At 38.1% G+C, this 26,824-nt stretch overlaps 1 protein-coding gene across 8 annotated transcripts in view; it reads left to right on the top strand.

Moving 5' to 3' along the window:
- Positions 1-26,824, top strand: part of PARD3 (par-3 family cell polarity regulator) — a 651,375-nt gene that overhangs the window by 212,261 nt on the left and 412,290 nt on the right. For all 8 annotated transcript variants that reach the window (XM_023741946.1, XM_023741944.1, XM_023741942.1 and 5 more), the window contains exon 3: positions 14,984-15,162. In XM_023741946.1, coding sequence (XP_023597714.1) covers positions 14,984-15,162 — 179 coding nt within the window. The remainder of the gene's footprint in view (positions 1-14,983; positions 15,163-26,824) is intronic.

Genomic DNA, 26,824 nt, shown 5'->3' with positions numbered 1-26,824 from the left:
GGAGTGTTTGGTATATGTCCATGAGATCAAGTTGGTTGATTGTAGCGTTTAGCTCTTCTGTGTCTTTGTTGAGCTTCTTTCTGGATGTTCTGTCCTTCACCAAAGGTGGTGTGTTGAAGTCTCCTACTGTTATCATGGAGCCGTCTGTCTCTCTTTTCAATGCTGTCAGAGTTTGTTTTATGTATTCTGGAGCCCTGTCATTGGGTGCATAAATATTTATTATAGTTATGTCTTCCTGGTGTATTGATCTTTTAGTCATTATATAGTGTCCTTCCTTATCCTTTGCAGTGGATTTTACTTTAAAGTCCGTTTTGTCAGAGATTAGTATTGCCACTCCTGCTCTTTCTTGAGTGTTGTTTGCATAATATACTTTTTTTCATCCTTTGAGTTTTAGTTTGTTTGTGTCTTTAAGTGTAAGATGTGTCTTTTGTAGGTATCATATAGACGGATCGTGTTTTTTAATCCATTCTACCACTCTCTGTCTCTTTATTGGTGCATTTAGTGCATTTATTCCATTTACATTCAGCGTAATTGGTAAGTATGAGTTTAGTGCCATCGTTTTGATATCTTTTTTTGTGTGTTGTTGACAGTTTCGTTGTTCCACTGAATTTTCTGTGCTGAGTTTTTCTTTATGTATTTTCCTTTCATCTTTTTATTGTTGTTGATTTTGTATTTGCTCAGTCTTTATATTTTTCTTGTTTTTTATTTTGATGTGTAGGATTGTTAGGTCCTTTGTGGTTACCTTAATATTTACCCTATTTTTCTAAGTTTAAACTAGTCTTTTATTTCTTTATATCGCCTTGACTTCCTCTCCATGTGAAAAATTTATGCCTACATTTCTTAGTCCCTTTGTTTTGTTTTAATGTTGTCCTCTTTTACGTATTGACATCTGGGTTTCCCTGTTTTCAGTGTTTTAGCTTTGATTTATTTTTGTGACTTCCCTTTCTGGGTTAATATCTGGTTGCTCTGTCCTGTGTTCTAGTCTTGTGTTATTATCTGATGTTATTGATTTTCTAACTGGAGGACTCTTTAGTATTTCTTTTAATTTTGGTTTGGTTTTTGCAAATTCCCTAACCTTCTGTTTATCTGGAAATGCCCTAATTTCACCATCATCTTTGAGAGACAGTTTTGCTGGATATATAATTCTTCGCTGGCAATTGTTTTCCTTCAAGGCTTTATATATGTCATCCCATTGCCTTCTTGCCTGCCTGGTTTCTGCTGAGTAGTCTGAGCTTATTCTTATTGACTCTCCTTTGTAGATGACTTCTCATTTATCCCTAGCTGCTTTTAAAATTCTATTCTTATCTTTGGTTTTGGCAAGTTTGATTATACTATATCTTGGTGACTTTCTTTTGGGATCTACCTTATGTGGGATTCGATGAGCATCTTGGATATCTTCTCACCTTTCACAATATCAGGGAAGTTTTCTGCCAACAAATCTTCAACAATTCTCTCTATTTTCTGTTATCCCCTCCGTTCTGGTACTCCAGTCATAGGTTATTCCTCTTGATAGAGTCCCACATAATTCTTAGGGTTTCTTCATTTTTTTCTTCCTTTTATCTGATTTTTCCTCAAATAAGCTGGTGTCAAGTGCTTTATCTTCAGTCTCACTAATTCTGACTTCCGTTGCCTCAATTCTGCTCCTATGACTTTCCATTGAGTTGTACAATTCTGAAATTTTATTTTTAATCTTCTGGATTTCTGATTGCAGTCTCTCTATGGATTTTTGTGGCCTATTAAATTTGTCATTGTGCTCTTCGATAATCTTCTTCAGTTCCTCTATTGCTGGGTCTGCATTTTGCAAGATCTCCTTTCTGATCTCTTGAAGACTTCTGTATGTTAATGTTTTGTATTCTGCCTCCGATAAATCATGGATGAGTTTGAACTGTCAATTTTAGGTTACCAGTCAAGTGTAAATGGTTTGCTTCACCTCGGAATCTATTGCTTTTCCTTAGTCTTCCTCTGGAAAATTCCTTGATTCTTTATTTTGGGGGCTTGCTGAAGCCATCGTGGTCTACCTCTTTATGTGATTTGATATTGACTGTTGTCTCTGAGCCATCAATAAGTTATTATATTTATTTATTTTATGCTTGCTTACTGTGTCCTAGCTTCTTGTTTTGTTTTGTTTTGATATGCCCAGATAGGCTGCTCATGTGAGCTAGTCTGATGACTGGTGCCCCTGAAGCTCCCAACTTCCTGCCACCAGGTGGCCAGACGTAAGTATGTGAACCCAGGAGTCTGCCCTCTCCTCCTATATGGATTCAGCTCAGGTGTCAAGGTAGTTGGCCACCAAGTGTGTGGTGTAGGCTTTCACCTACAGTCCTAGACAGGCATGGGTGATTGGTGTAGGCACAGGCATCCGGCTGCAGCAGGGGGTCACACAGTGAGCAAAGCAGAGGTCTGATGGCTATCCCTGAGTGTCTGGGAGGAAAGCGTATCCCTGTTCCCTAGGACGCTTAGGTGGATGGGTTTTGCAGCCAAACTATGAGCACCCAATGCTGTTGGCTGTAAGGACTAGGGGGCACCACTTATTCGTGGGCCCCTGTCACAGGTGGCTAGGTGGTATAGGTAGAGCCACCAGTCCTCAGGCCCCTGATGTGAGTAGGTGAAGACCCTGCTTAGGAGGCAGAGCAGTAGCAAATATCAGGAACCTGCCACTTCACAGCTGAAACAGTTGAAGTTAGACTTCAGGTATATACCCTGTTGTACTGTAGTAATTAGGGCCTATGCTGTTGAAATGGGCCCACACAAGTCTTTGCAGGGGGAAGGGCACTGAAAGTCCATGGACCCCTTATTCCTGTGCCTAGGCAAAGGAGCTGTGCTTACCCTGAGTTCCTGGCTTAGGGGAGCTGGCAGATTATTTTTTACCCTGTTTGTTAATTTGTTCACTCTCCAAGGCCGGGAGCATGGCTCAGGGCACGTGATGGGTCCTACTTCTCACCTAGGGGACTTGGCAATTGCTGAAGCTGGTCCCAGACCCAGTGCAGAGCCGGGAGTGGGGAGATAAATGGGAGAGAGGTTTTGCCCAAAGTGGGGTGTTTTGGATCCACGCAGTAGGCCAGATGCAAGTACTTATCTTTTGCCGATCGAGGGCTGCTTCTCACTGGTTCAGGATGGCGAGTAGACTCTCTGCTGCTGAGTCTCTCCCAGTGTGGAAAATGCCTCCCGAGTGCCGCTGCTTGCCTGCCTCACCACGCACCACAAGCTGATCTGGCCTGAAGGGGTCAGGTTCTTGCTGGGTCAGGTCTGGCAACTCCTAGCTGCTTCTGAACCGTCACTCCCTCCCCCTGCCACTCAGTCCAAGTCCTCAACTTTGCCTTTGATGTTCAGGGCTCCTAGATTGTCATATATAATTGATGCACTTGTTTTTTCGAGTCTTTGTAGTAAGATGGACCAGCGGAAGCATCTGACTTCTCTGCCATCTTGGCCCCGCCTTAGCTAGCCCTCCACTTTCCACTTGTGATGCCCTTCTCTGACCGTTAGTCCCTCCTGATGGTGTTTCCAAAGTGAGTAAAAATCTGGAACAATATTCTGTGATTCATAGCATTTTCATTGGCTAAGTTGTGGAAGTAGAACACCAGACCTTTCTTCCTATTCTGTCTTGGTCTGGAAGTTCCACTGAAACCTATCTATCATGGGCGACCCTGCTGGTATTTGAAATGCCAGTGGCATAGCTTCCAGCATCATAGCAGCATGCAAACCACCACAGTAGGACAAAGTGACAGACTAGTGGTGGTAGTGCTTTTCATGAAACACCCTGGCCGCACTGGAGAGGGCAGCTAATTTGTTTGCCTTTCCCGTGCACCGTACACTCCATCTGGGCAGAAACCAGGTCTGTTCATTTACCATGAAATGCCCAGGACAGGATTGATAATACTTTTGATAAAAACCGAAAAACCAAACCAAACCCATTGCCACTGTGTTGATTCCAACTCATAGTGACCCTATAGGACAGAGTAGAACTGTCCCATAGGATTTCCAAGGAGCACCTGGTGGATTCGAACTGCCGACCTTTGGGTTAGCAGCGAAACTGTTGATAAGGGGAGGGGGTTATGGTACCCTTGGTAAAAAAAACAAAAAAAAAAAAAACTGGATCATTGGCATAGTAGAGAGGATGCGAGAGAGTAGTGTGCTAAGGAGTTGCTTATCAAGGAGGAAAAATAGCAAGAGAACAGTATCTGGAGAAGAACCTGGGTGGGTAGCAGTTTATTTTTTAAAGACTTATAAGTGTCATTCATTCAGTCAACATATTGAGCAAGGTATTTACTATTCCAGGTACTGTTCTAGGCTCTAAAGATCAGTCAGTGAACAAGATGGATACAGGCTCTACACTCAGTATAGGCTCTAAATTTGGTTATTATTGTTGTTGTTAGGTGCTGTGAAGTTGGTTCCGACTCATAGCAACCCTGTGTATTACAGAACGATATACTGCCTGGTCCTGCACCATCCTCACAGTCTTTGTTATGCTTGAGCCCATTGTTGCAGCCACTGTGTCAGTCCGTCTCATTGAGGGTCTTCCTCTTTTTCGCTGATCCTCTACTTTACCAAGCGTGATGTCCTTCTCCAGGGACTGATCCCTCCTGATAACATGTCCAAAGTATGTAAGATGTAGTCTCGCCATCCTTGCTTCTAAGGAGCGTTCTGGTTGTACTTGTTCCGAGACAGATTTGCTCTTTCTTTTGGCGGTCCATTGTATATTCAATATTCTTCGCCAACACCATAACTCAAAGGCATCAGTTCTTCTTTGGTTTTCCTTATTCATTGTCCAGCTTTTGCATGCATATGATGCAATTGAAAATACCATGGCTTGGGTCAGGTGCACCTTAGTCTTCGAGATGACATCTTTGCTTTTCAACACTTTAAAGAGGTCTTTTGCATCAGATATGCCCAATGCAGTGTGTCTTTTGATTTCTTGACTGTTGCTTCCATGGGTGTTGATTGTGGATCCAAGTAAAATGAAATCCTTGACAACTTCAATCTTTTCTTTGTTTATCATGATGTTGCTTATTAGTCCAGTTCTGAGGATTTTTGTTTTCTTTATGTTGAGGTGTAAACCATACTGAAGGCTGTGGTCTTTGATCTTCATCAGTAAGTGCTTCAAGTCATCTTCACTTTCAGCAAGCAAGGTTGTGTCATCTGCATAATGCAGGTTGTTAAATGAGTCGTCCTGCAATCCTTATGCCCTGTTCTTCTTCATATAGTCCAGCTTCTCGGTTTTGGTTATTGGACATATGGAAATAGACAAATGGCTCCTGTCACTACTCCATACACATGTATGAGGAAAACAACATTATCAGTGATAACAACAGAGAAGAGAAGCCTCCCTTTCTTTTCTGTCTTTCTTATCCCCAAATATTTTTTTCATTTCTTAAGTGAAATAGCTTAAAGCGGCATGTGCTAGTGCTTTCTCCCTCGCTCTCTCTTTTCTTTTTCCTCTCTTCCATTGTTTCTCCCCAGCTCACATTCTCATGGTCTCAACTTCAATCTCCTTGTTGCTCATTAAGGTGTTTTTTCTGAAAGTAAAAAACAAAAACAAAAAATAATTTCCGTAATATTCTCTAGTGCTAGCTGTTAAGATATTTTGTTTCACTCACCTCCAGTTGTTTTCCTCTGGGTACTTTGTTGTTTTTATCTCTCTTCCTTACCTTCTCCTCCTTCCTTTTACCTGCTGTGGGCCACTCGCTAGGTGGGTAGTATAGTCTCTTAGAGTATTTGAAAGTGAGATTGATCTAGAGTGATGTTTGCCTCAATAAATGACTCTCGAAGGACCACTTGACCCCATATTTGTTTTTTGAAATCTCTAGAATCGTGTCTAGTAGATGCTCAATAAATGTTTGTTGATGAAAATAGCCAGAGTTTATACCAGCTACAGCAAAACAAAAAAGGGACCTCAAAGTTAGATTAAAGTGAAAAGAGTGCCTTGCAAAATCCTGTTTTTCTTCTGCTCTGTCTGGCTGGCCTGAGTGCTCCCTGGTGGTGGGCCTGGTGGGATGGGGGGGATTCAGGATTCAGCTTCTAGGACAGATGGAATGTAGATTTTTCTGACTTTGTAAATCTACTATTAAGGATGCAAGACTAATATAACCCACTGTTCCCCTGGGCTGCAGCTGTCTTAGCAAAGGATTTGGGGACAGGGAGTTTTTATGTGCAGGATTCACTAGCCCGTGCATGTTTTTTATAAGTAGCTGATGATTTCCATAACTGCCTGGGGCCAGGCCCTGCCTCTGCTGCAGGAGGCAGGAAGATAAAAGTTGAAGGTTTTAACCTCTGAGGCATGTTTCTTACACACCTTTGCTATGCTTTCCCACCTTCATGGGATGAAAGGAAAGGAACCCTTGAATTGAATCTTTAATTGGGAAGCTTTTTGTTGCTGATGGATATATTTTAACCAACTTTAAAAAATTTTATTCCCTGCTCTGTTGGTCTGTGTGTGTGTGTGTGTGTGGAGAGTAGGCAGCCACAATGAATAGAGTAACTACTTGTCCTCTGGGGTTGAGAGGTTAAGTGTAGACAAACACAACTAATTGGAAAAATGGCTGATGCTGTTAGAAGTAACGAGCTCTGGTTGCACAATGGTTAAGCACTCAGCTGTTAACTGAAAGGTTGGCAGTTCAAACCCACCAAGCGGCTCCATGGGAGAAAGACCTGGCAATCTGTTTCTGTAAAGATTATAGCCTAGAAACCCTATGGGGAAGTTGTGCTCTGTCATAGGGGGTCACTATGATTTGAAAATTGACTCAACGGTACCTAACAACAAGCTGTTAGACGTAGCAACAAAGTGTGCTGGGAGAAAGGAATAGATTTTCACTAGCGTCTCTGAGCTGGATACTATTCTTTTGTTCCTACAGTCTGCCCTAGGTATGTCATCCAGGCTCTTTCCTCTCTGGGCAAGGCCAGGGGATGCTCCAGCAGAGCATGGACTGGAGAGCAGGAAGAGAGAAGACAGGGCTAATTCCTGGCTCCCACTCTGCCTTGGCTGTGGTTTGCTGGTAGCTGTCTTCCTCCAGTGACAACCACAGCTTCCCTTGCTTTCGGATGGCAAAGTCGTCCTCACCTGTTTGTGAGCTGCAAGGTGCTTCACCTTCCATTGTTGCTTTTCCTTGTTGCCGTTGAGTTGATTCCTATTCATGGTGACCCTGTGTTTGCAGAGTAGAGCTGCTCTACAGGGTTTTCTTGGCTGTAATCTTAATGGAAACAGGTCACCAGACCTCTTCTTCTGCAGCACCGCTGGATGAGTTTGAACCGTCAACTTTTAGGTTATCAGTCAAGTGTAAATGGTTTGCACCACCCAGGAATCATTTGCTTTTCCTTGGTCTTGCCCATATATTTGTAAATACTGTAGTCCTTTCATTAAACCTTTCTCAGTGATTCCTCTCTGAGTTGGCCATCTATTTGCTACTGGGACACTAATCCTGATTCTGACATATTTGAGATGTTGGTGCCATTTGAGGAGGACCTGTAGAGCAGGGGCCACTGTACCGTGGAGAACGTGGGCGGGATGGAAGGATAAAGGCTGTGCAGTCTTGAGTCATGAGGGTTGGTGAAGACGTGGAGCTTAAGACTGGAAAACATGTGTAGAGAGCCATCAATGTCCATGGGCTACAGGATACTAAAGATGTGTTTAGGGGCTGAACGCTGGTCCAGGAGAAGACAATTATAGCACATAGTCTTAGAAAGCCACCTGACGTTCTGATTGCAGCGCCCTTGACATTGAGGCTTCTCACCTGGGATTTTTCTGTTTAAACTCTTTCGAGGGCTTGCATGCTTCTCTTGCTTTCTTTTTTTCTAAGTGATGTAATTGTAGACTCACATGCAGTTGTAAGAAATAATACAGAGAGATTTCTTTTACATTTCCTCTACTGATAATATTCTGAAAAACTATAGCGTTATATCACAACTAGGATATTAGCATTGCTTTACTGATTTTATTCAGATTTTCACAGTTTTACTTGTACTCATGAATGCTTGGAGGGATTTTGATCAGGGTGATTAAATTACCAGTTTTAGAATGAGACTTTAAGTGTTACAAGTTTAATATGCCTCAGAAAAATTCCTGGTTTTTCTTTGGAATTATTAATATGATATTAGTAAATTGCATATACATATGTATATATTTGTGTGTGTGTATATATATATATATATATTTTTTTTTTTTTCCCCTTTGACTTAAAAAGTTCCTTTTTCAAATGAAAATCCTAGGGTGGATTCTTTTCCCCCTTATGTATGTCTACGATTCAATGGAAACCATTGAAAACATCCTGTTATATATAGAAATATGTTTTAAACTCAACCTCGCCAGGAAGTCGCGTTATCTCTTGCGAAGTATGACCATCTTATGGATTTGATACATCGTAGTTTTTCCCAGACGGCACTATTGTCGAATCCAAATTATACAGGACAAGAAGTCAGTTAACAAGTCCAACTGGGTCCCTGTAGAGCAGTATGATGTTTGACCCAGCCTGAGACTGTCTCACTCTCTGAGACTCAGTTCACTCAGCTGCACAACGTGATATTTCAATTATCTCTAAGGTACCTTCCAACTATAGACCCTGTATTTATTGCTGTGTGTGTGTGTGTGTGTGTGTGTGTGTGTGTGTGTGTGTATAAAAGTCATTGATAACAGGGCGATAAAACTGATTTCATATCCTCTTTTCTGAATCATTTATTGTTCTTTAAAGCTTATTTCCTGCCCTACCTTCTACACATTTCTTCCTAAAGATTTTATCTTGGTAAGGGAAATGCTGATACATATATTGTAAACGGGGCAATATATATTTGAAGGTTGGTTTCACAGTCCTGATGGTTTTTTTTTATCCCCATGGCATATGCTGTTGGCTTGACTCTTCCCACAGTGAAATGTGTCTTTAGGAGCTGTGTAATTGCTCTGAAGATGGGGGAGACGGTCTTCATTTTGCATGCTGAGCGGTTATACTGTTTGCATCATAAGTTCTAGTAGAACATGTGTAACTGCGTATTATTTTTAGATTTTGATTAAATTCCTTGACAACGTTCGCCTATCTTCATGGAAGAGGTTTATTCATGGCTTTGAGTGGTTAAATAATTTAAAAATCACTAGAAGAATGAGAAAAGAAAAGCCTAGGGAATACTGATGAGGAGTAGGGGTGGGATATTTAACAGTTAAAAATGTATATATCTTTTCTTAATATTTGCTCTAATTCATGATTAGATTTGCCATTTCTTCCACTTATTTAAAAGGCACCTTACCTGGAGAGACAAATCAATATTTACAGTGCATTAGTGCCACAGAGAATTTGAAATCTTGTGATTAGGGTTTATTGCTGTTTTATCCACTCTTCAAAGCAACCGCAGACATCAAACAGTCTCTGCCGTCGCCCTGGATTCTGGGACATTGCACGCGTCCCTGTGTGCTCGCTTAATTATTGAAGATCCTTTGCTTTTTAATATTTCAGAGGATGTGCTTTGAAAATCTGTATATTAAATAAATCAGAAGATTTTGGGGTGAGAAAGTTTTATCACCATGTTTTAAAGTACATTAATTTTTCCAAAATTGGGGATGAGGATTGTAATAATAATAACCAAATTACCTTAAATAAGAAGCTCTTATTATTTCTAATTCCTGTAAAGAATGTAAGTTACATCAGAATAGAAGTAATGCTCAAATAGGCCATGGGCCCCAGAAAAATGTAACAAATCACAGGCGAAAAAGCTGTGTTCCTATTTTATTCCTTTGAGGCCAAGACAAAATTAACTATTTTATGCAGTATTATGTTTTAGCAGAACAGTGAGAGGTGGAAAACCTGTCAGGGGCATGCAGCAGTTGTGGTCCATGATTCATTTTGTTGATAAGGCCAGATGTTTAGTAATCTCTTTCCTTCATATCAGGTTCAACTTGTCAGAAGACCTCGTGTTTGTGGTTTCTTCTGCTCTGCAGCATTAGTTAAACAACTCTTGAGTATTACTGTTCTCCTACATTGCATCTAATACTTTAAAATGTTTAAAGACACCTGATAATGGCTGTTGATACTGCTTTGAAGTGCTTTTATGTTCTTGAATACATTTTTTCTCCAATACATTTTTCATAAATTCATTTTGTTAGGATGAGGCTTGGTGGGTGATAACTTGTATGTAGTATCGCCCCTTTTTAGCATTAAAAGGAACTTTTAAGACCATTGGTGCAGCCTCTGATTTTATAGATAAGGGGATGGAGACCTCCTGTCAGGTCACAAGTCTGTCTAGACCAGTGGTTCTCAGAACATGGTCGCTGGGTCCTTGGGTGTCACTAAGACCATTTTGAGAGTGTGAGGCCAAAACTATGTTTATAGTATTACTAAGACCTATCCAGTGCTGTTCCTGTATTGACATTTGCATCAATGGTGCAAAAGCGCTGATGGATAAAAGTAGAGATTGTTATTGTTGTTAGCTCCCATCAGTTGGCCCCCAACATGGCAACCTGATACACAACGGAACGAAACTGCCCGGTCCTGTGCCATCCCCATGATCGGTTGCAGCAGGTACCTTAAGCACAAATCAACACAACGGCACCGAATATGTTCTTCATCCAGCACGCTCACAGTTAAAAAAAAAAAAAAAGCCAGTTTCACCACTGTCCTTGATGAAGCAGGAAAAATTAATTTTATTAAATCTTGACCCTTAAGTGTAACAAAATGGGAAGTAGGCAGGAAGTACATCTGCTACATACCAAAGATCTTGAGAAAAACATTTGTGTGATGGTTTTGAGTTGCGAGCTGAGCTAGCTGTTTTTTCATGGAATGCCATTTTTGTTCGAAAGAACGACTGATAGACAAATTCTGGTTGTTCAGACTTTGGTACCTGGCAGTTTCTAGAAAATGAATAAAGTAAGCCTGTCATTACAAGGCAAACAGCCAGCAGTATTTATTGCCAAAGATAAAATTAGAGCTTTCTAGTGAAAATTACGTTTTGGGAAACTTATATCCCCAAAACTTGACAGCTTCTCAGTCCTTACACTTTTCTGATGAAATCGGTGGTAGTATTAACCTATGTGATTTTCTGACATAAAGAAGTGTATCAATATCTGGAAGATTATCATAACCAATGAACTAGTGTTTGCCAAATGACTAGTGCATAATGGTAAAAGTTTCTTCATGGGGTAAAAATCCATTCAAAGTGCAAGATACACAAGTAGACTTAAATGTAACAAAGAATGAAAAGTTCCATATGTCCACTATTCTTTGGGAAACTACCACTTGTCAAGTTTTGGTATGGTATCAAAGAAAAATATCCACAATTATCTGGAAAGACAATTAAAATACTTTTCCCTCTTCCAGCTACATATCTGTGAAACACTTTTTTCTTCATATGCTTTGTCATATTGCAACAGATTAAATGCAGAGGCAGATATGAGAATCCAAATGTTTTCTATTAAGCAAAATATAAAACAGTGTTACTCTTTCTACTAAATATACTTGTTTTATATATTTAGTTTTCACAAAATTATGTGGTTTTTGTTAACATGTAATGGGTTTATTGTTGTTACTTAAAAATGAATCAAGTAAATACTTTTAGGATTCTCATTTTCATTTGTAATATGGTAAATATCGCCTGCGATAGCCCACATAGACAAAAGCTCCTTGAGATTCTCAGGATTTTTAGTGGGAAAGGGTCCTGAGATAAAAAAAAGTTTGAGAATCACTAGTCCAAGTATGCTTTATTATCTTGTATAGTGTAGTTCCTCATTTTAACAAATAATTTTTTTTTCTTCTCCCATTTTAACATTTCTGAAATTGGGATGCTTGTTACAATCTGTGTGCATAGTTAATGTAATGTTTCTTTAACTCCCCAAATCAGTTGATGCTATGAGTTAAAATCAGTGGATACTTTCTCAGTGTGTATAATTCTGCTTTGAAAACAGCAGCAGCAACAACAAAATTCTTCCGTTTTATAAGACTGAGGCTTACATTTATAGCTATAGGTAGCTAAAATGGCATATGTTTTCCAGTGTAGTAATACAGCTTACCTCACGGTTCGTGTACTGGTAGAGCACTGGCCTGGGAGCCTGAAGTCCCGGTCCAGAAATTGTTCTGTGAGTGTGGGGTCCTGAAGTAACCGCTGAGCCTGAGCCTCAGCTTACTCATCTGCAAAGTGAGCTGTAGGCTTCTCCACTGTGAGTAGAGACTCATTTAAATTCCAAAAAAAAATGGTTCAGATCGCTCTGAGTTAAATCATTGGTTCTAATACAATGTCACTTAAACCTTTGTGTGTGTGTGTGTTTGTGTTTGTGTAAACTGTTGTTGTTGTTAGGTGCCGTTGAGTCATTTCTGACTCATAGCCACCCTATTTAACGAAACACTGCCCGGTCCTGCGCCATGCTCACAATTGTTATGCTTGAGAAAACTAGACACCCAAAAAACCAAACCCATTGCCATTGAGTCGATTGTGGCTCTTAGTGACCCTACAGAACAGAGTAGAACTGCCCCATAGAGTTTCCAAGGCTGTCATCGTTACGGAAGCAGACTGCCACATCTTTCTCCCGAGGAGTAGCTGGTGGGTTCGAACTGCTGGCCTTTTGGTTAGCAACTGAGTGCTTAACCACTGCACCACCAGGACTCCTCGTAAACTAGATAAACGTGCCTTATAATTATTATGTAATCATAAAACCAAGAAGAAATTGTAAACCAGTAGAAATCCAAATTGACAGCCTTAACGTGCGAGATGATGTCTTGTTGAGTCTCAGTCATAGGCAGCGCGATCAAGGTACCAACACTGTGGCAGTGTTTGAAGTGTTTTGATTTAGACCCTAGTTATGCTGCTTGTGTGCACTGAGATGATTTGATCCTTTCAGCACCTCATACTACTGGAAAACCTTGACTTCAACATCATTATGAAGTCATTTGGTGTGTGAACACATTGTTTACATCTTAAATTGGATTCTATTCTCCCATCCACCTGGTAATCAAAGACGCCTTCCTGAATTTGACAGTGAACACAAATGTAAACATAGCTTCTGAAATTGCATGTGGGTACTCATTTATAAGTACTCATCAAATAAATGATCGAGAGTATATTTATAATAATTTCTTTCATAGATTATCATCAAAATGAAAGCAAAAACATTTTAACGCTTGAAGAATTTACAGCAGGGCTACCTCATTGCACATTTCCAAGTGGCATCAGTCACATTGTAGTTTATGTACATGGAGCCTTCTGGTACTGTGCCTTGATCATCCACCCTTAAGAGACAACTCCCCAGGGTCTGCATTCCCTGCATTAATCTTCCTACTTTCTAATCCCCTTTTTTCCCTATGCGTCCACAGTTTTATTTCGAGCATTACAGATACATGGAGGTAAAATGCTGATTATTTTTATCTGTTCCAGACTAATAGATTAATACTAAGATCATGGTTAGTCAGTAGATAATGGCCCTAATTATTTATCTAATCTAAATTATGTATGCAACATATTGTCCTAAAAAAATTTTCCAAACACAAGTAGGATAAGCTGTTTTATTGTTGCAAAGCAAATTCAATGAAATGATATAGTCCCTGTATTTACTTTGGGGTTTAGTATATATATTTTTATGTGGTTATTTATTATAGATAATGGGTACTGCTTTTGGTCATTACTTCTGCACTTTTTTTTTTTTTTTTTTTGCACAATAGTTTTTTAAAGCCTTTTCTTGGGAGATAAAAGTGTCCAGAGTTACTCAACTACTGATTAATTAAAGCAGTTTGCTGTCAAGTAGACTCCAGTTCATGATGACTCCTTATATGTCAGAGTAGAACTGTGATCCATAGGATTTTCTGTGGCTGATTTTTTGGAAGTAGGTTGCCCGGACTTTCTTCTGAGATGCCTCTGGGTAGACTTGAACCTCCAACCTTTTGGTTAGGAGCTAAGAGCGTTAACCAGTTGTACAACCCAGGGACTCCAACTCAATAAAGATCCTGTAATTGGAAAGTAACAGAACACATATCTGAGTAGCAATATTATAATTGCCTTGAATTATTTTTTTTCTTCCATGCAACGCCTATTTTGTTACTTTTATGATTGCATTTTTTTGCTTTGATGGTTCTGGGGATTATTTTGTTGCTTATTGGAAGAAAACTTTTCGTATAGTAAGAGCATTATAGTATTAACACACATGAATTCCTCAATGTTTATTTTTGTGAGCTTGCTCTGAGAGTGTCTATATAATTCTTATTGGACTTTTTTCTTGGTGCAAATTAGAAGCAGCAACATCTGTCACAGGTATTTACACATACTTAAAAACCAGAAATTATTCCTTTCTATAAATTGTATGTATGTGTTTTGCCCAGCAAATTAAGATAACCACCAACAGTATTAAATTTTCAGCATATTGTTTTCTCTGATAATGTTGGTCAGGTTCTATTATTGTTACAAATCCTCATGATGTAGAAGCACGTATTTCATGTAATATTACTATGGTTTATGTGCTTCTGTTTTCTCCAATCATTTTTTTCTAATTTGCTTTAACATCTTTGAGACTGTTGCAATGATAATGGTTTAAATGTAACCTTCAATGTATAGCTATACATTGTTACACATATATATGTATATATAGTTACCCATTGTGTGGAGTCGATTCCAACCCATAGCAACCCTATGGGACAGAATAGAACTCCCCCTAGGGTTTCCAAGGAGCAACTGGTGGATTCAGACTGCTAGCCTTTTGATTAGCAGCCGAACGCTTAACCACTGTGCCATCAGGTCTCCGATCTTGTTTTATGCTTACCATAACTTTTTTTTTTTCCAAGTGATTTCACTTAGTTGGTAAGTGAGGCTTTTTGTTCCTATTGTAAATGTTACAGACTCTGTGCTTTTATTCTTCTCTTGGCTTTTTGTGGTTGTGTTCTTCTCTGCTGTAACAATGATACCTGCCAAGTTGTTCCCAGTGCCACAGATACAAATGCTAGCCTGGATTTAACTTCTTTTATCCTAACATGTAGTTTACAGACATTATTATCTTTTTTTTTAATTTTTAACCTAGTGCTTCTTGTGTTTCTAGATATGCCTCTTCATGTCCGACGAAGCAGCGACCCAGCTTTAATTGGCCTGTCGACTTCTGTCAGTGATAATAATTTTTCCTCGGAAGAGCCATCAAGGAAAAACCCCACGCGCTGGTCTACAACAGCTGGCTTCCTCAAGCCGAACACTGCTGGCAGCCCCAAAACCTGTGACAGGAAGGTAACCACTTGCTTTTTCCTCATCTCCTGACTTCTTAGTGTCAGTGATGAGTTTCAGAGGTTGGCTTGATACTTTGCTCCTAGTATATTTTCACTGTAGCCCTCTGTGTGTGTCATGTAACGCTTTACACGACAGTTCAGATGCCCTCCTACTTTATATTGAACTTGAATTTTCTGCTAAAATTTTGATAAAATAATTTCAGATAAATGACTCATATATTTAGTTTCATTTTATGTACATTTTCACGCACCCAACAACTTTCATGTATGTTCATTATGTTTACACAAAATTGTACATTTGCATTTTTATATTTTGTTTATGTGCAATTACACGTATACCAAAAATGTACAATTTCATGTATATTTTTCATGTACATTCATTATTATTTTTCTTTAATAGATAATATACTCATAGTATTCAAATATGGAAACTTTCAACTTGAAAGGTGTACATAGTATAGTTCCTCTCCCAACATGTCTCCTTGTCACCCTGCGCATGTGTTTTCCATGCTGTTAACAGAGATGTTTGACACACAGATAAGCAAATATCCATATTGCTTTGTGAGGTACATTAAAGAAATTATAGCATTATGGATTTCTGAGAGTGAAATTGGCCTTAATTGTAATCTATTCTAGCTACCTAATTGACAGTTACATCTCCTCTAAGTTCCCCTACAGAAGGAAGTTTCCTGTCTAGTGTTGTTAAAATTTTCTTCCATGACCTAATTTATTTTATTCTAAACATTTTTTTCAATTTGTTGTGCTCTTTGTGTCATGTTCTAACAGAAACCCATCGTTTCATTCTGTCATCCTTCTAGCCTTTTACCAGTGAGCCTTAAGCTGTGATTGTCAAATTGTAGAGTAGATGCTCAATAAACATTTCTTGAATACATTAATAAACATTTTCAATACATCCAGTAATTTAGCACAGTGTATGTTGAGAAATATGAAAATGTACTAATCTATATAATATTAAAATGGATATACTTCGATATTTGCTGATTTATCCTTCGCTTCTGTGTAAAAATTCTAGTTTCAAATATTTCCATTAACTTTGTCTTGCATTTCAACTAGTTCAAGTTGGGGGAAAAAAAAAAAAGGAGCACATAAGTTTAAAGTAATATACGAGGCAAAAAACAGAGTGCACTTTATTTTCAGAATTTTAGATTCAGGTTATTTTCTTAAAATGTTTTGTTATTATAAATCTCATGAGGAGTCACATTAGACTGTCTTCTCACTAGGATTAGCTTGAAATTTTAGAGGTCTGTATCATACAGTAGGGTATTTGAAGAAGCAATTTATGAATATATTTTATGATAATTTTTATTCATAATATAAAAAAACCCATTGCATTGAGTCGATTCTGACTCATAGTGACACTATAGGAGAGAGTAAAACTACCCTATAGGGTTTCCGAGGCTGTAAATCTTTATGGAAGTAGATTGCCACATCTTTCTCCCACAGAATGGCTGTTGAGTTCAAACTGCCAACCTTTTGGTTAGCAGCTGAGCAGTTAACCACTGCACCACCAGGACTCGTATTTATTCATAATACCAAAAACCAAACTTGTTGCTGTCAAGTCGATTCTGATTCATAGTGACATTACCATGACCCTATAAAATAGACCCACTTTATATACCCGTTGTTGTTGAGTCAATTCTGCCTCACATCGACCCTATAGGACAGAGTAGAACTGCCCTGTAGGGCTTCCAGGGAGGGGCTGGTGGATTCGAACTGCTGACTTTTTGGTCAGCAGCTGAGCTCTTAACCACTGCACCACCTCTTTATATAGATATTCATGAAAGTATCAACAAGCCTAGTTGGGAATTTTAAAAACATCCATTACTTTTTATAAAGATTTTTAGTTAGTTAAGGTAGTATGTCAGAAGTCATTAAGATAATCAGCGTTTTCTTTTTTTAACTCGTTCAGCATCTTCAGTGAACCGTGGTAGCTATTTTAAACATAAAATGTCTTAATATTCAGAATTTGTATTTTACGCAGTCATTGCAAAGGCTTGAAGAGCAGGACCTAGGCTGAGCCTGGAGGACTTTCATGGCGCAGTGAAGAAGGTGGGGTATGCGTTGTGTTGTGCACAAGGACACTCTGCAGTGGCTGCAGTTCAGGAATCTGGAATCCTCATACCAGGGTCTACAGACAGTAGACACTAGAACTCTTTACTTAGGTGTCTTCAAAATTCTCTCATCTCCTGTGAAACTGAAGACTTCTGAATACTGCCTCAGAAAATCCTATTGTCTTTACAGCCATGCTTGCCAGTATTAACAGCCCACGAAAATTCCCTATTTCACAACCTCAGTTTTACAGTCTCATCCTGGTTAATTCAAATGGGCAACATCCAGTTTGATCCAGAACCTGATCTGCAGGGGAGTCTGGGAAATGTAGCTTTCTAGGCGCTGCAGACTAGGAAGGCACACTAGAAGAAGGCTGAAATGCTCATTGCCAATTAGCTACAGCCACCTCATTGACTTCTTGTTTTAAATAACATTTATGTATCACCGTAAAACAAAAATCGGGAAGCTCAGTAAAATAGAAGAAAATAAAATTATTCATAGTTCTAAAATGTAGCAATAACCAGTAGTAAAATGTTGGTGAACGCAAAAACAAACAAACAAAAGAACAGACTTACTGGTCTGACAGAGACTGGAGAAACCCTGAGATTATGGCCCCGGACACCCTTTTAGATCAGTAATGAAGTCACTCCTGAGGTTCACCCTTCAGCTAAAGATTAGACAGCCCCATAGGACAAAAAGGGGCACACTAGCCCGGGGCAAGGACTAGAAGGCAGGAGGGGACAGGAAAGCTGGTGAAAGGGAACCCAGGGTCGAGAAGGGGAGAATGTTGACATGTCATGGGGTTGGTAACCAGTGTCACAAAACAGTATGTGTACTAATTGTTTAATGAGAAGCTAGTTTGTTCAGTAAACTTTCATCTAAAGTACAGTAATAATTTTAAAAATAATTCCAAAAATAAAGTGTTGGTGAAAACACACACACACAAGGTTGACTTATACTATGTCTAAATATTTGCACACTTGACTATTATTATTTCTATATTGTCTTATAGGGATTCCACCTTTGTTTAACTTTTATTTGAAAATATTTTTAATGAATGCAAACAATTCCATTATAGCTTGTACTACTCTATTTATCATTCTCCTATTATTGGATATTTGTATTATTTCCATTTTTTTCCATAAAGTAAATAACAGTGCTTTCACACATCCTTGAACATAATTTTATTTGTTTTAATAAATTCTTACTTATTCAACAAGCATTGTCTGTATATGGAGTGGTATTTAATATAACTCAATGCCCACACTTTCACATAGGAGAGGCTTTTATCTACGTATAACATGCACACAGCTAGAGTGTGCGTGTTATAAATAAATCATAGTCATATACAATACACATACAGTGCAATGTGCACTGTATTAGTCTTTCTATTTTCTTCTCCTTTGCATTTCAAATACTAATTTACTAAGCTTGCTGACTAATTTTTTGCAGTTTATATTTTAGTCTAGAAGTTTTTTTTATGGTTATACAGCTGACTGAGACGCTGTCATATTTTCAGTTAAAAAAGACTTCACCTGTTTTCAGTATTCAGACAGTGTGCTTGGAGAAAAGCACAGTTGGTGATGAGGCACAAAGAATTACATTTATTTATTTCTTTTGAGTCCATGAGCGCTTACCTATGCTGGTATTTCAGGATGTCATAAATTCTTATCAGTGTGTAGTGGTTTAGGTTTTCTGTATAAACACATGGCAGTAAATTAGTTAAGAGCTTATAGTCTTATTCTGTATTGATCTCTTATGGTTAAAATAAGTTGACATTCTTATATAACTCATCTGCATAGTTAAGTGGCTTGTCTTCTTCCAAGTTGAATAAGCAATACAAGCTTTTTTAGAACAGTGTTGCCAATCAATGAAAATCTCTCATTTCTGAGCAGGGAAGCTGCACTCTGATATGTTAGAAATCTACCGTGCTGGACTATCTCCTGTAGTTCGAAATCACAGATGGGAGGTGGAGCTTCTAGTTACAATAGTGATAATAAATATCTCACTCTACTATTAAGTTTCGAGAACAGGGTAGACAGAGTTTGATGCTTTACTAAGCCAGCTGAGAGCTTGGAGAGGCCAAGAGTTCCCTGGGCTTCTGGATTTCTTAAAATTTTTTATACACATATTTGGGAGGTGAGCTGTAGAGGATATGGAAGCCTTGGCTTTTTCTTTTTCAGTTTTTTTTTTTTTTTTTTTTGATATTAACTCCTTCCTGTTTTTCAGCATTTTGTGGCTGACTGCCTTTTTCTACTGTTTTAGGGAACATTTTGCTCATACTTATGTAGAAAGTTTCTTTTTAGAAGGTGTATTTTCATGTGAAATTTATAAATGGTTAATATTTCATCTTGGGAAAGAGTATTTCAATCAGTGTGAGTATTTAAACCATCTTTGCCACCTCTTTGGTCATCCTTATTAAGTCAGTGTCACGGGAATGAAGAGGCAGGCTAGTATGTACAGGAGATTCTTTGGTTCAGCTTATAAAGGAAGGTGTAATGAGTCTCTTATTAGAATCAGCCTACTGTGAAGTTCCAAGGAGGAAAGCCTTTGAACTACTTCACTGTGCAAATGGTATAAGACATTGTCCCTTTCTCTGAATAATGAGAGATGTTGCTTTTAAAAGTTGTTTTCCCAAAAAAATTAGCATAGAAAGATTTAACTTGAAAGTTGTGTATCTTCGCTAGTTTCTAAGAGAAATTCTTACCTGATTAGGGAAAGGGGAAGAAAGTGATGGGCAACATATTGCATTGACATCATTAGCTTTTTTTTTTTTTTTCCACTTCTTAAAGAGAGACCTTGGAATGTTTCTTGCCCCCTGAGTTTATTATTTCTGTTTGATTTAGTGGCTTGGCATGTTTGGTATCTTTCCAACACCCTGATACATCAGACTCTTGGAAGCAGTGCTTTCTTAATTATGTCTTTGTCATTTCTCTTTGTTTCATTAGAAGAGTGTGTGATCTTGTTTCTTCTAACTTCAGAAAATTATTTTTATAAACATTTCTTTTCATACATTTTAAGGTTCCCAAAACAATTTTTTTTTCTGATAATAATACTGCTTACTCTTTGCATTTATAAAGTAATGGAAAATATAAAGGATCAGGTAATTAATTTGGGATCTTGAGGATGAGAATTATTGACATTTTGATGTATTAACCTCAGAACTTCTTGTTCTATACAAGCTCTATACAGATGGTTGGTATCCTTATTACCAATGAGTCATCATTTAATAAGTGTTGTTTAAGTTACTATAATTTTCCGTAATTTGTGTCAGAGCATTTTTACTCTGTCTCATAAATGTTGGTAGTTTACATAATATTCTATCATGTGCTGATTATCTTGTAGTTGGTGTTTATTAACTTTATTTGGTCATTTTCTATGGTTTGATGTTTATTTTTTTGCCAGTTTTCTGCTCTTATAGGCAACCTTTAGAAGTACCCTTCAGTGGATAGCCTTATATGTCAATTGATGATGATATCTCTGATAATTTTCTCAGAATAGATTTTTGATGTAGAATTATTTGATTAAAGAGATGAACATTTTTACAGCTATTGATAATTGTTTCCCATAAACTCATGAATAGTAAAGTGTAAAGTACTTAGGATACATAAAGCACTGTGAGAAATCCTAGATGGGGTGAGCTTGAAGGATGAAGAAAACCAAAGAAGAAAATGGTGCTGTTCCTGACTTCCAAAACTTACTGCCGTCCTTTAGGGTTTAAAGGTTCTATTTGTGCAGCAGAATTATGTGTCTGCTTTTATAAGAAGAAACACACACTCTCACGAACAGATCTCTGTACCCACTTCAGTAAATTTGTGTGCATTTCTTTAAAGTTCCTCAGTTGATTCTGAGGTTCAGTCTCTTATTGAGAACCTCTAGTCTGGCTGGAAAGGGAACATGTGCATGCCTTTTCAGAGAGGACAGGTAGGACAGTTGTGCTTATTTTGAGAAGTCTTAGACTAATTTTTCTATCAGAATAGAATTTGGAATATTTACTGTATTTGGTTGTGTAACATCTTCTCTTCACATGTGAGTTGCACAAATTTATCATTTTCAAGTAAAAATCAATTAAAATTAGTTTTGAGTTTTTAAAAAGAGTATCACAACTATGATAAACCAATGTTCTCATCTGTTTCTTTATGTGTCCCTTCATCGTGGTTCAGAGTACATTTAAATACAGAGACAGGATGCCAAATTGTCAGTATCACGGATCACGTCAGCAGTGCTAATTCAGACACAAGACACCTCCAGAAAAAGCCTACTCTCTGTTTTACTGAGAGTGAAAAAACTTTGCCGGTGATATGCAGACAGTATATTAGCAATATTATGGAATCCCACTCTAAGCTACTCTACAATAGCTTCTTGGTACAGAGCATAGTTAATATCTACTTGCTTGTTGATTTATTTATTTTAAAATGATAACCTACATTTATCTATTTCTATGCTCCCTTGTCCCGCTTCTAAATCTGCTGGAGTCCTAGTCCTTGCTTCTCCTGATTTATCTTTCTAATGTATATGGCCAGTTGGTACATTAGTAAATTTGAAAATACTATTTTATTTTTGTAAAGGAGCCCTTGTGGCAGTGGTTAAGCACTCAGCTGCTAACCAAAAGGTTGGTGGTTCGAACCTATCCACCGCTCCATGGGAGAAAGATGTGGCAGTCTGCTTCTGTAAAGATTACAGCCTAGGTAGCCCTATGGGGCATTTCTGCTCTGCTCTTTAGGGTCACTATGAGTTAGAACTGATTTGGCAGCAACGAGTTTATTTATCTATTTTTGGTGATTTTTAAACTAGTCCATTTGACCAGTTGGCTGTTCTCTTAGTCAGGGTTCTCTAGAGAAACAGAACCAGTGATAGAGCGATACCACGATTGTGCGGGGCTGGCAGGTTAAACATCCATAGATAGGCGGCCGGCTGGAGATATTTGCAGGTTTGTGTTCCAGAATCCATAGATCAGGCTACCAGAGATGCGAAGTGAAGTGAGAGAGTGAATTCTGACAAAATATCTGTTTATAGTCTGGAGGCAGAACACACCCTAAGGAAATGCCGTTTTCAACTGATTGATTGATATGTTACATTATAACACAGCAACCATTCTATGTTTGGCCAAATCACTGGGAACCATAGCCTTTCCAAGCTGACACATAAAATTAACCATCAAAGCTATTGAAGAAAAGCTTTCTGTCTTATGGTTGTTAACCAGGCATAGCTGCCAGCCTGTTACAGTAGTCATTCAAACCTCTAAGGATGAACTAAGATAGTTCTTCACAACAACACGTTTCCTCTGTGAGAGGCCTATAGCTGTGTTTAATTTTCTGCAGCATTAGCTTCAAGGGAGACCCAGCTGAGACCTAGATCTTAGACTGTTCTGCTGAAACATTTGTATTTCCTGTTAAAGGTCTCTAAAATTATGAATGTCACCCTTCTCTTTTGCATATTAAAAGATCTTAATTTGAATGCAGTGTGTTTTTGTTCTTTCAGTAAGTGATGGTTGTAATCATTTCTACAATAGGCCAGCTTCAAGTGCCAAGCTCACCTAGTCTGAGTTGTTAATAACCTTCGTAAGGCTCATTTATTTCTGTGTCACATTTAGGAATATAATCTGTCTTCACATGCTTTAAATATTATAATTTGTGTTCAAAGTTATAAAATCCTAATATTACTGAGAAAATTTTTATTTGAGCCTTGATGTGATATTTTTAGAGTTCACAAACCACTCCAGGAATCTAAATCCAAGGTAATGTCAGAATCATTTTTGAGCACTCTCAAAGTTAACGTGTAGTGCTGAGGGAAATGAAGACATTAACACCTGTTTTTCTTGACTTATGGGTGAGGACTGGAAATTGCATTCACTAATTCACAAATTCACACAGTATCCTTACACAGATGTGGACTTCATTTCATCATTTCATCTTTTTAAGTTGCTTTCTATTTTTAACTGTAGCTTATACACCTGTGTCTTTCAAGTCATGATGTTAAATCTTGTCACTTCAAGTCCTGTGATTAACAAGAAGAGTATAAGATAGGATTGCTTGAGTCTGGAGTATCTGGTGTTTGCTTTCTAGATGTTCTAGCTTTGAGCAGCCTCGGTTTTAATTTGCATGTATTCCAGGTGCTGTTATGTTCTGGGGCTGCCTTTGGAAAAATGTGTTTCAAACAAGTTTTTTTTGTTTTTCCTCTTTCCCCCCACAACTGTGGTAGAAATAGTTTCCGTCTATCTCATCTCTAAACTACCTTTGTTTTTGCAGTTTTGATATTTTCATGTAATGAGAGCCAAGTTATTTTGAGTACTTGCTATGTTCTAGGCACTGTGTTTGGTGTGATATCTCATTTAATCACCCACTGAAGTATAGCTTCTGTAGTTATTTCTGCCCCCGCCCCTTTTCTTTTTGATGAGCAGGTAGAGTCTTAGAGTTTAAATAACTTACCTAACAGTTAAACCAACCCTTAAATGATGAAGTTGTGTTATGAACCCACATTGTCCAATTTCAAATTCCGTGCTCTTCACACGTATGCCGCCTACTTCCCAACATACTTGGATTATTCATGTATGGCCAAATGTTCATTTAGTTGAATATTTTAAACTGTAAAATATTTTGTAAAAATTCTATCATTTTTCCTCTGAAACTTTCTTTTAAGCAATTTAAAAATATGAATATGAGAATAATGAGCATTTATTTCTCAGAATTGCTATGATTTTTAAAACCTCACCAAATCTATAGTATATCTTGACAGCTAATTCTTAAGTAAAAAAAATGCTAGTTTTATTAATATCACTGCTAATAGTCTGGCTATATTAACCAATCTTCATTTTTTCCTCCTCCCAATTACGTTTGTCTATTTTCGCTAATCATTTTAATTAATGTTATTATTGTTTTGTTATTATCAAATAATTATGTACTAGACCCTTTTCTTGATATTTTATATATGTTGCTTAAAACAGCTTAAAGACAACAAAATAAGTAGTGATAGTATTGGATTATGTCTTAGTCATCTAGTGCTGCTGTAACAGAAATACCGCAGTGGATGACTTTAACAAAGAGAAGTTTATTTTCTCACAGACCAGTAGGCTACAAGTCCAAATTCAGGCCATCAGCTCTAGGAGAAGGCTTGCTGTCTCTGTTGGCTCCGGAGGAAGATCCTTGTGATGCATCAGTCTTCTCTTGGTCTGGGAGCATCTCAGCGCAGGGACCTCCGGTCCAAAGGATGCGCTCTGCTCCTGGCACTGCTTTCTTGGTGATATGAGGTTCCCATGTGTCTCTGCTTGTTTCTCTCTTTTGTATCTGAAAAGAGATGGATTAAGACACTATCTGATCTTGTAAACCTCATCAGTATAACCTCATCATAATGATAGAGTTTACAACACGTAAGGAAATCACATCAGATTTACAGAATTGTACACAATCATACAATACTGGGAATCATGACCCAGGCAAGTTGACAGAGATTTTTGGGGGGGCACAATTCAATCCATGACAGATTATAACCCAAAAAATAAAACAAATACCCATGAATCCATGCTGATATAAATAAATGATTGAATCAACAAATAAATGAGGAAGAAGGGACAAATCCTCCTTAGAGAAGAATTTAAAATAATATAGGTGATATTTCCTAGTCAAGTAGGTGGAGCTTATTTCTCCTCCTCTTGAGTGCTGGCTGCTCTAACTGACTCCTTTCCAAAGAATAGAGTCTGGAAAGTGAAAAATAACTTCATACTGGAGAAACCTAGGAGATACCACTTTAACCAAGTGATCAATGTTAACATCATCAGTGACAGGTCATGTTGATACTGTGTATCCCTGATATGGTGTGATGAGAGTGGTGCTTCACCTCAGTAGGCTTCTTCGCCAAAACCCATAGCCCCAGTTTAATCATCAGAAAACATCAGACAAACCAAAACAGAGGAACAATCTATAAAATACCTGACCAATATTCTTCCAAAATTTCATGGTCCTGTAAAACAAGGGAAGACCGAGAATTGTCACAGATCCAAGGAGACTAAGAAGACATGACTAAATGCAGGGTGGTGTCCTGGATTGGATCTTGGCCCAAAACAGGACATTAGTGGAAAAACTGGGGAAATGCAGGTAAAGTTTGTAGTTTAGTTAATAGAAGTTCACCAATGTTAATTTCTTAGTTTTGAGACATATACCATGGTTAGGTAAGATGCAGTCCCTGGGTGGTACAGATGGTTAAATACTCAGCTGCTAACTGAAAGGTTGGCAGTTCGAGTCCACCCAGAGACAGCTTGGAAGAAAGACCTGCCAATCTACTTCTGAAAGATCAGCCATTGAAAACCCTCTGGAGCGCAGTTCTGCTTTGACACAAGTGCTGTCTCCGTGAGTCAGAATCAACTCGAAGGCAACTTGTTTGGTTATAGGTCTCCTGTGAGCATTCTGACACACCTTGTCGTTTTTTTTTCTTTAAATTTTATTTTGTTGTTGTTGAGAGCATACACAGCAAAACATACACCAATTCAACTGTTTCTGCATGTACCATTTAGTGACATTGATTGCATTCTTTGAGTCATGCAACCATTCTCACCCTCCATTTCTGAGTTGTTCCTCCCTCATTAACGTGAACTCACTGCCCCCTAAGTTTCCTGTCTTTCCAGTTGCTGTTGGCAGTTTGATCCCATATAAGGATAGATCTTGAAAGAGCATAATGGGCAAGGCAGACCTTTTTTACTAGTTAAGCTAAACTATTGTTTGGTTTTAATATGACTTCAGGGGATATTTTTGATTTAAGCTTTAAAGAGTATCTCAGGGCAGTAGTTTCAGGGGTTCGTCCACTCTCCATGGCTACAGAAAGTCTAGAGTCTGTGAGAATTTGAAATTCTATTCTCCATTTTTCCCCCTTTTGATCAGGATTCTTTTATAGAATCTTTGATCAAAATGTTCAGTAATGGTAGCTGGAATCATCCAGTTCCTCGGATTTCGTGGCAAAGGAAGCAGTTGTTCATGGAGGCAATTAGCTACACATTCCATATCCTCTTCCTATTCCTAACCCTCTTTCTTCCTCTGTTGCTGCACATACCTGGTCATTTTTTGAAAGGTATATTTTTCGCTTTGGAAATGAGTTTTATTAAAATTTCTTCAGCTAATTTTATTAATTACTGATTCATGGTTTCCACCTTTCCTCACATCCACTTGAGTTTAGGAAATGCTCACCGGTTTTAAATGTGCTACCTTCTCATGTCTGGTATTCACACTTTGTGTACAAATTTTATTGGGTCATCCTGGTGAAGCAGTTGTTTTGTTTCCATTTTGTTTGTTTGTTTTTTGCTTTTCATCAAGAATTGCTTAAAAATTCTCCTGAATCACATTCTCTAAAAGTATAATTTTTTAATCATAATTTGGGAAGAAAAATAGTTTCCTTGATTATTAATGTCATGCTCAGAAAACATGCTGTTGCTGCTGATAGAGTTGGAGAAAGGGACTTAATTTTAAAAATTTGAATCATTGATTTCTTTTTATTAAATGCTTCCTGTGTGGAAATGTAATTTTCCAGAAAAGTCATTATTACCATATGAGAAGCAATATGTAAGATAGGCTTACGATAAATGAAAATAAATATATATATATATATTT

The sequence above is a fragment of the Trichechus manatus genome, unplaced genomic scaffold, assembly GCF_000243295.1.
Source record: "Trichechus manatus latirostris isolate Lorelei unplaced genomic scaffold, TriManLat1.0 scaffold00195, whole genome shotgun sequence".
In the NCBI taxonomy this organism is placed as follows: domain Eukaryota; kingdom Metazoa; phylum Chordata; class Mammalia; order Sirenia; family Trichechidae; genus Trichechus; species Trichechus manatus.
This window is presented reverse-complemented; position numbering and strand designations above follow the sequence as displayed.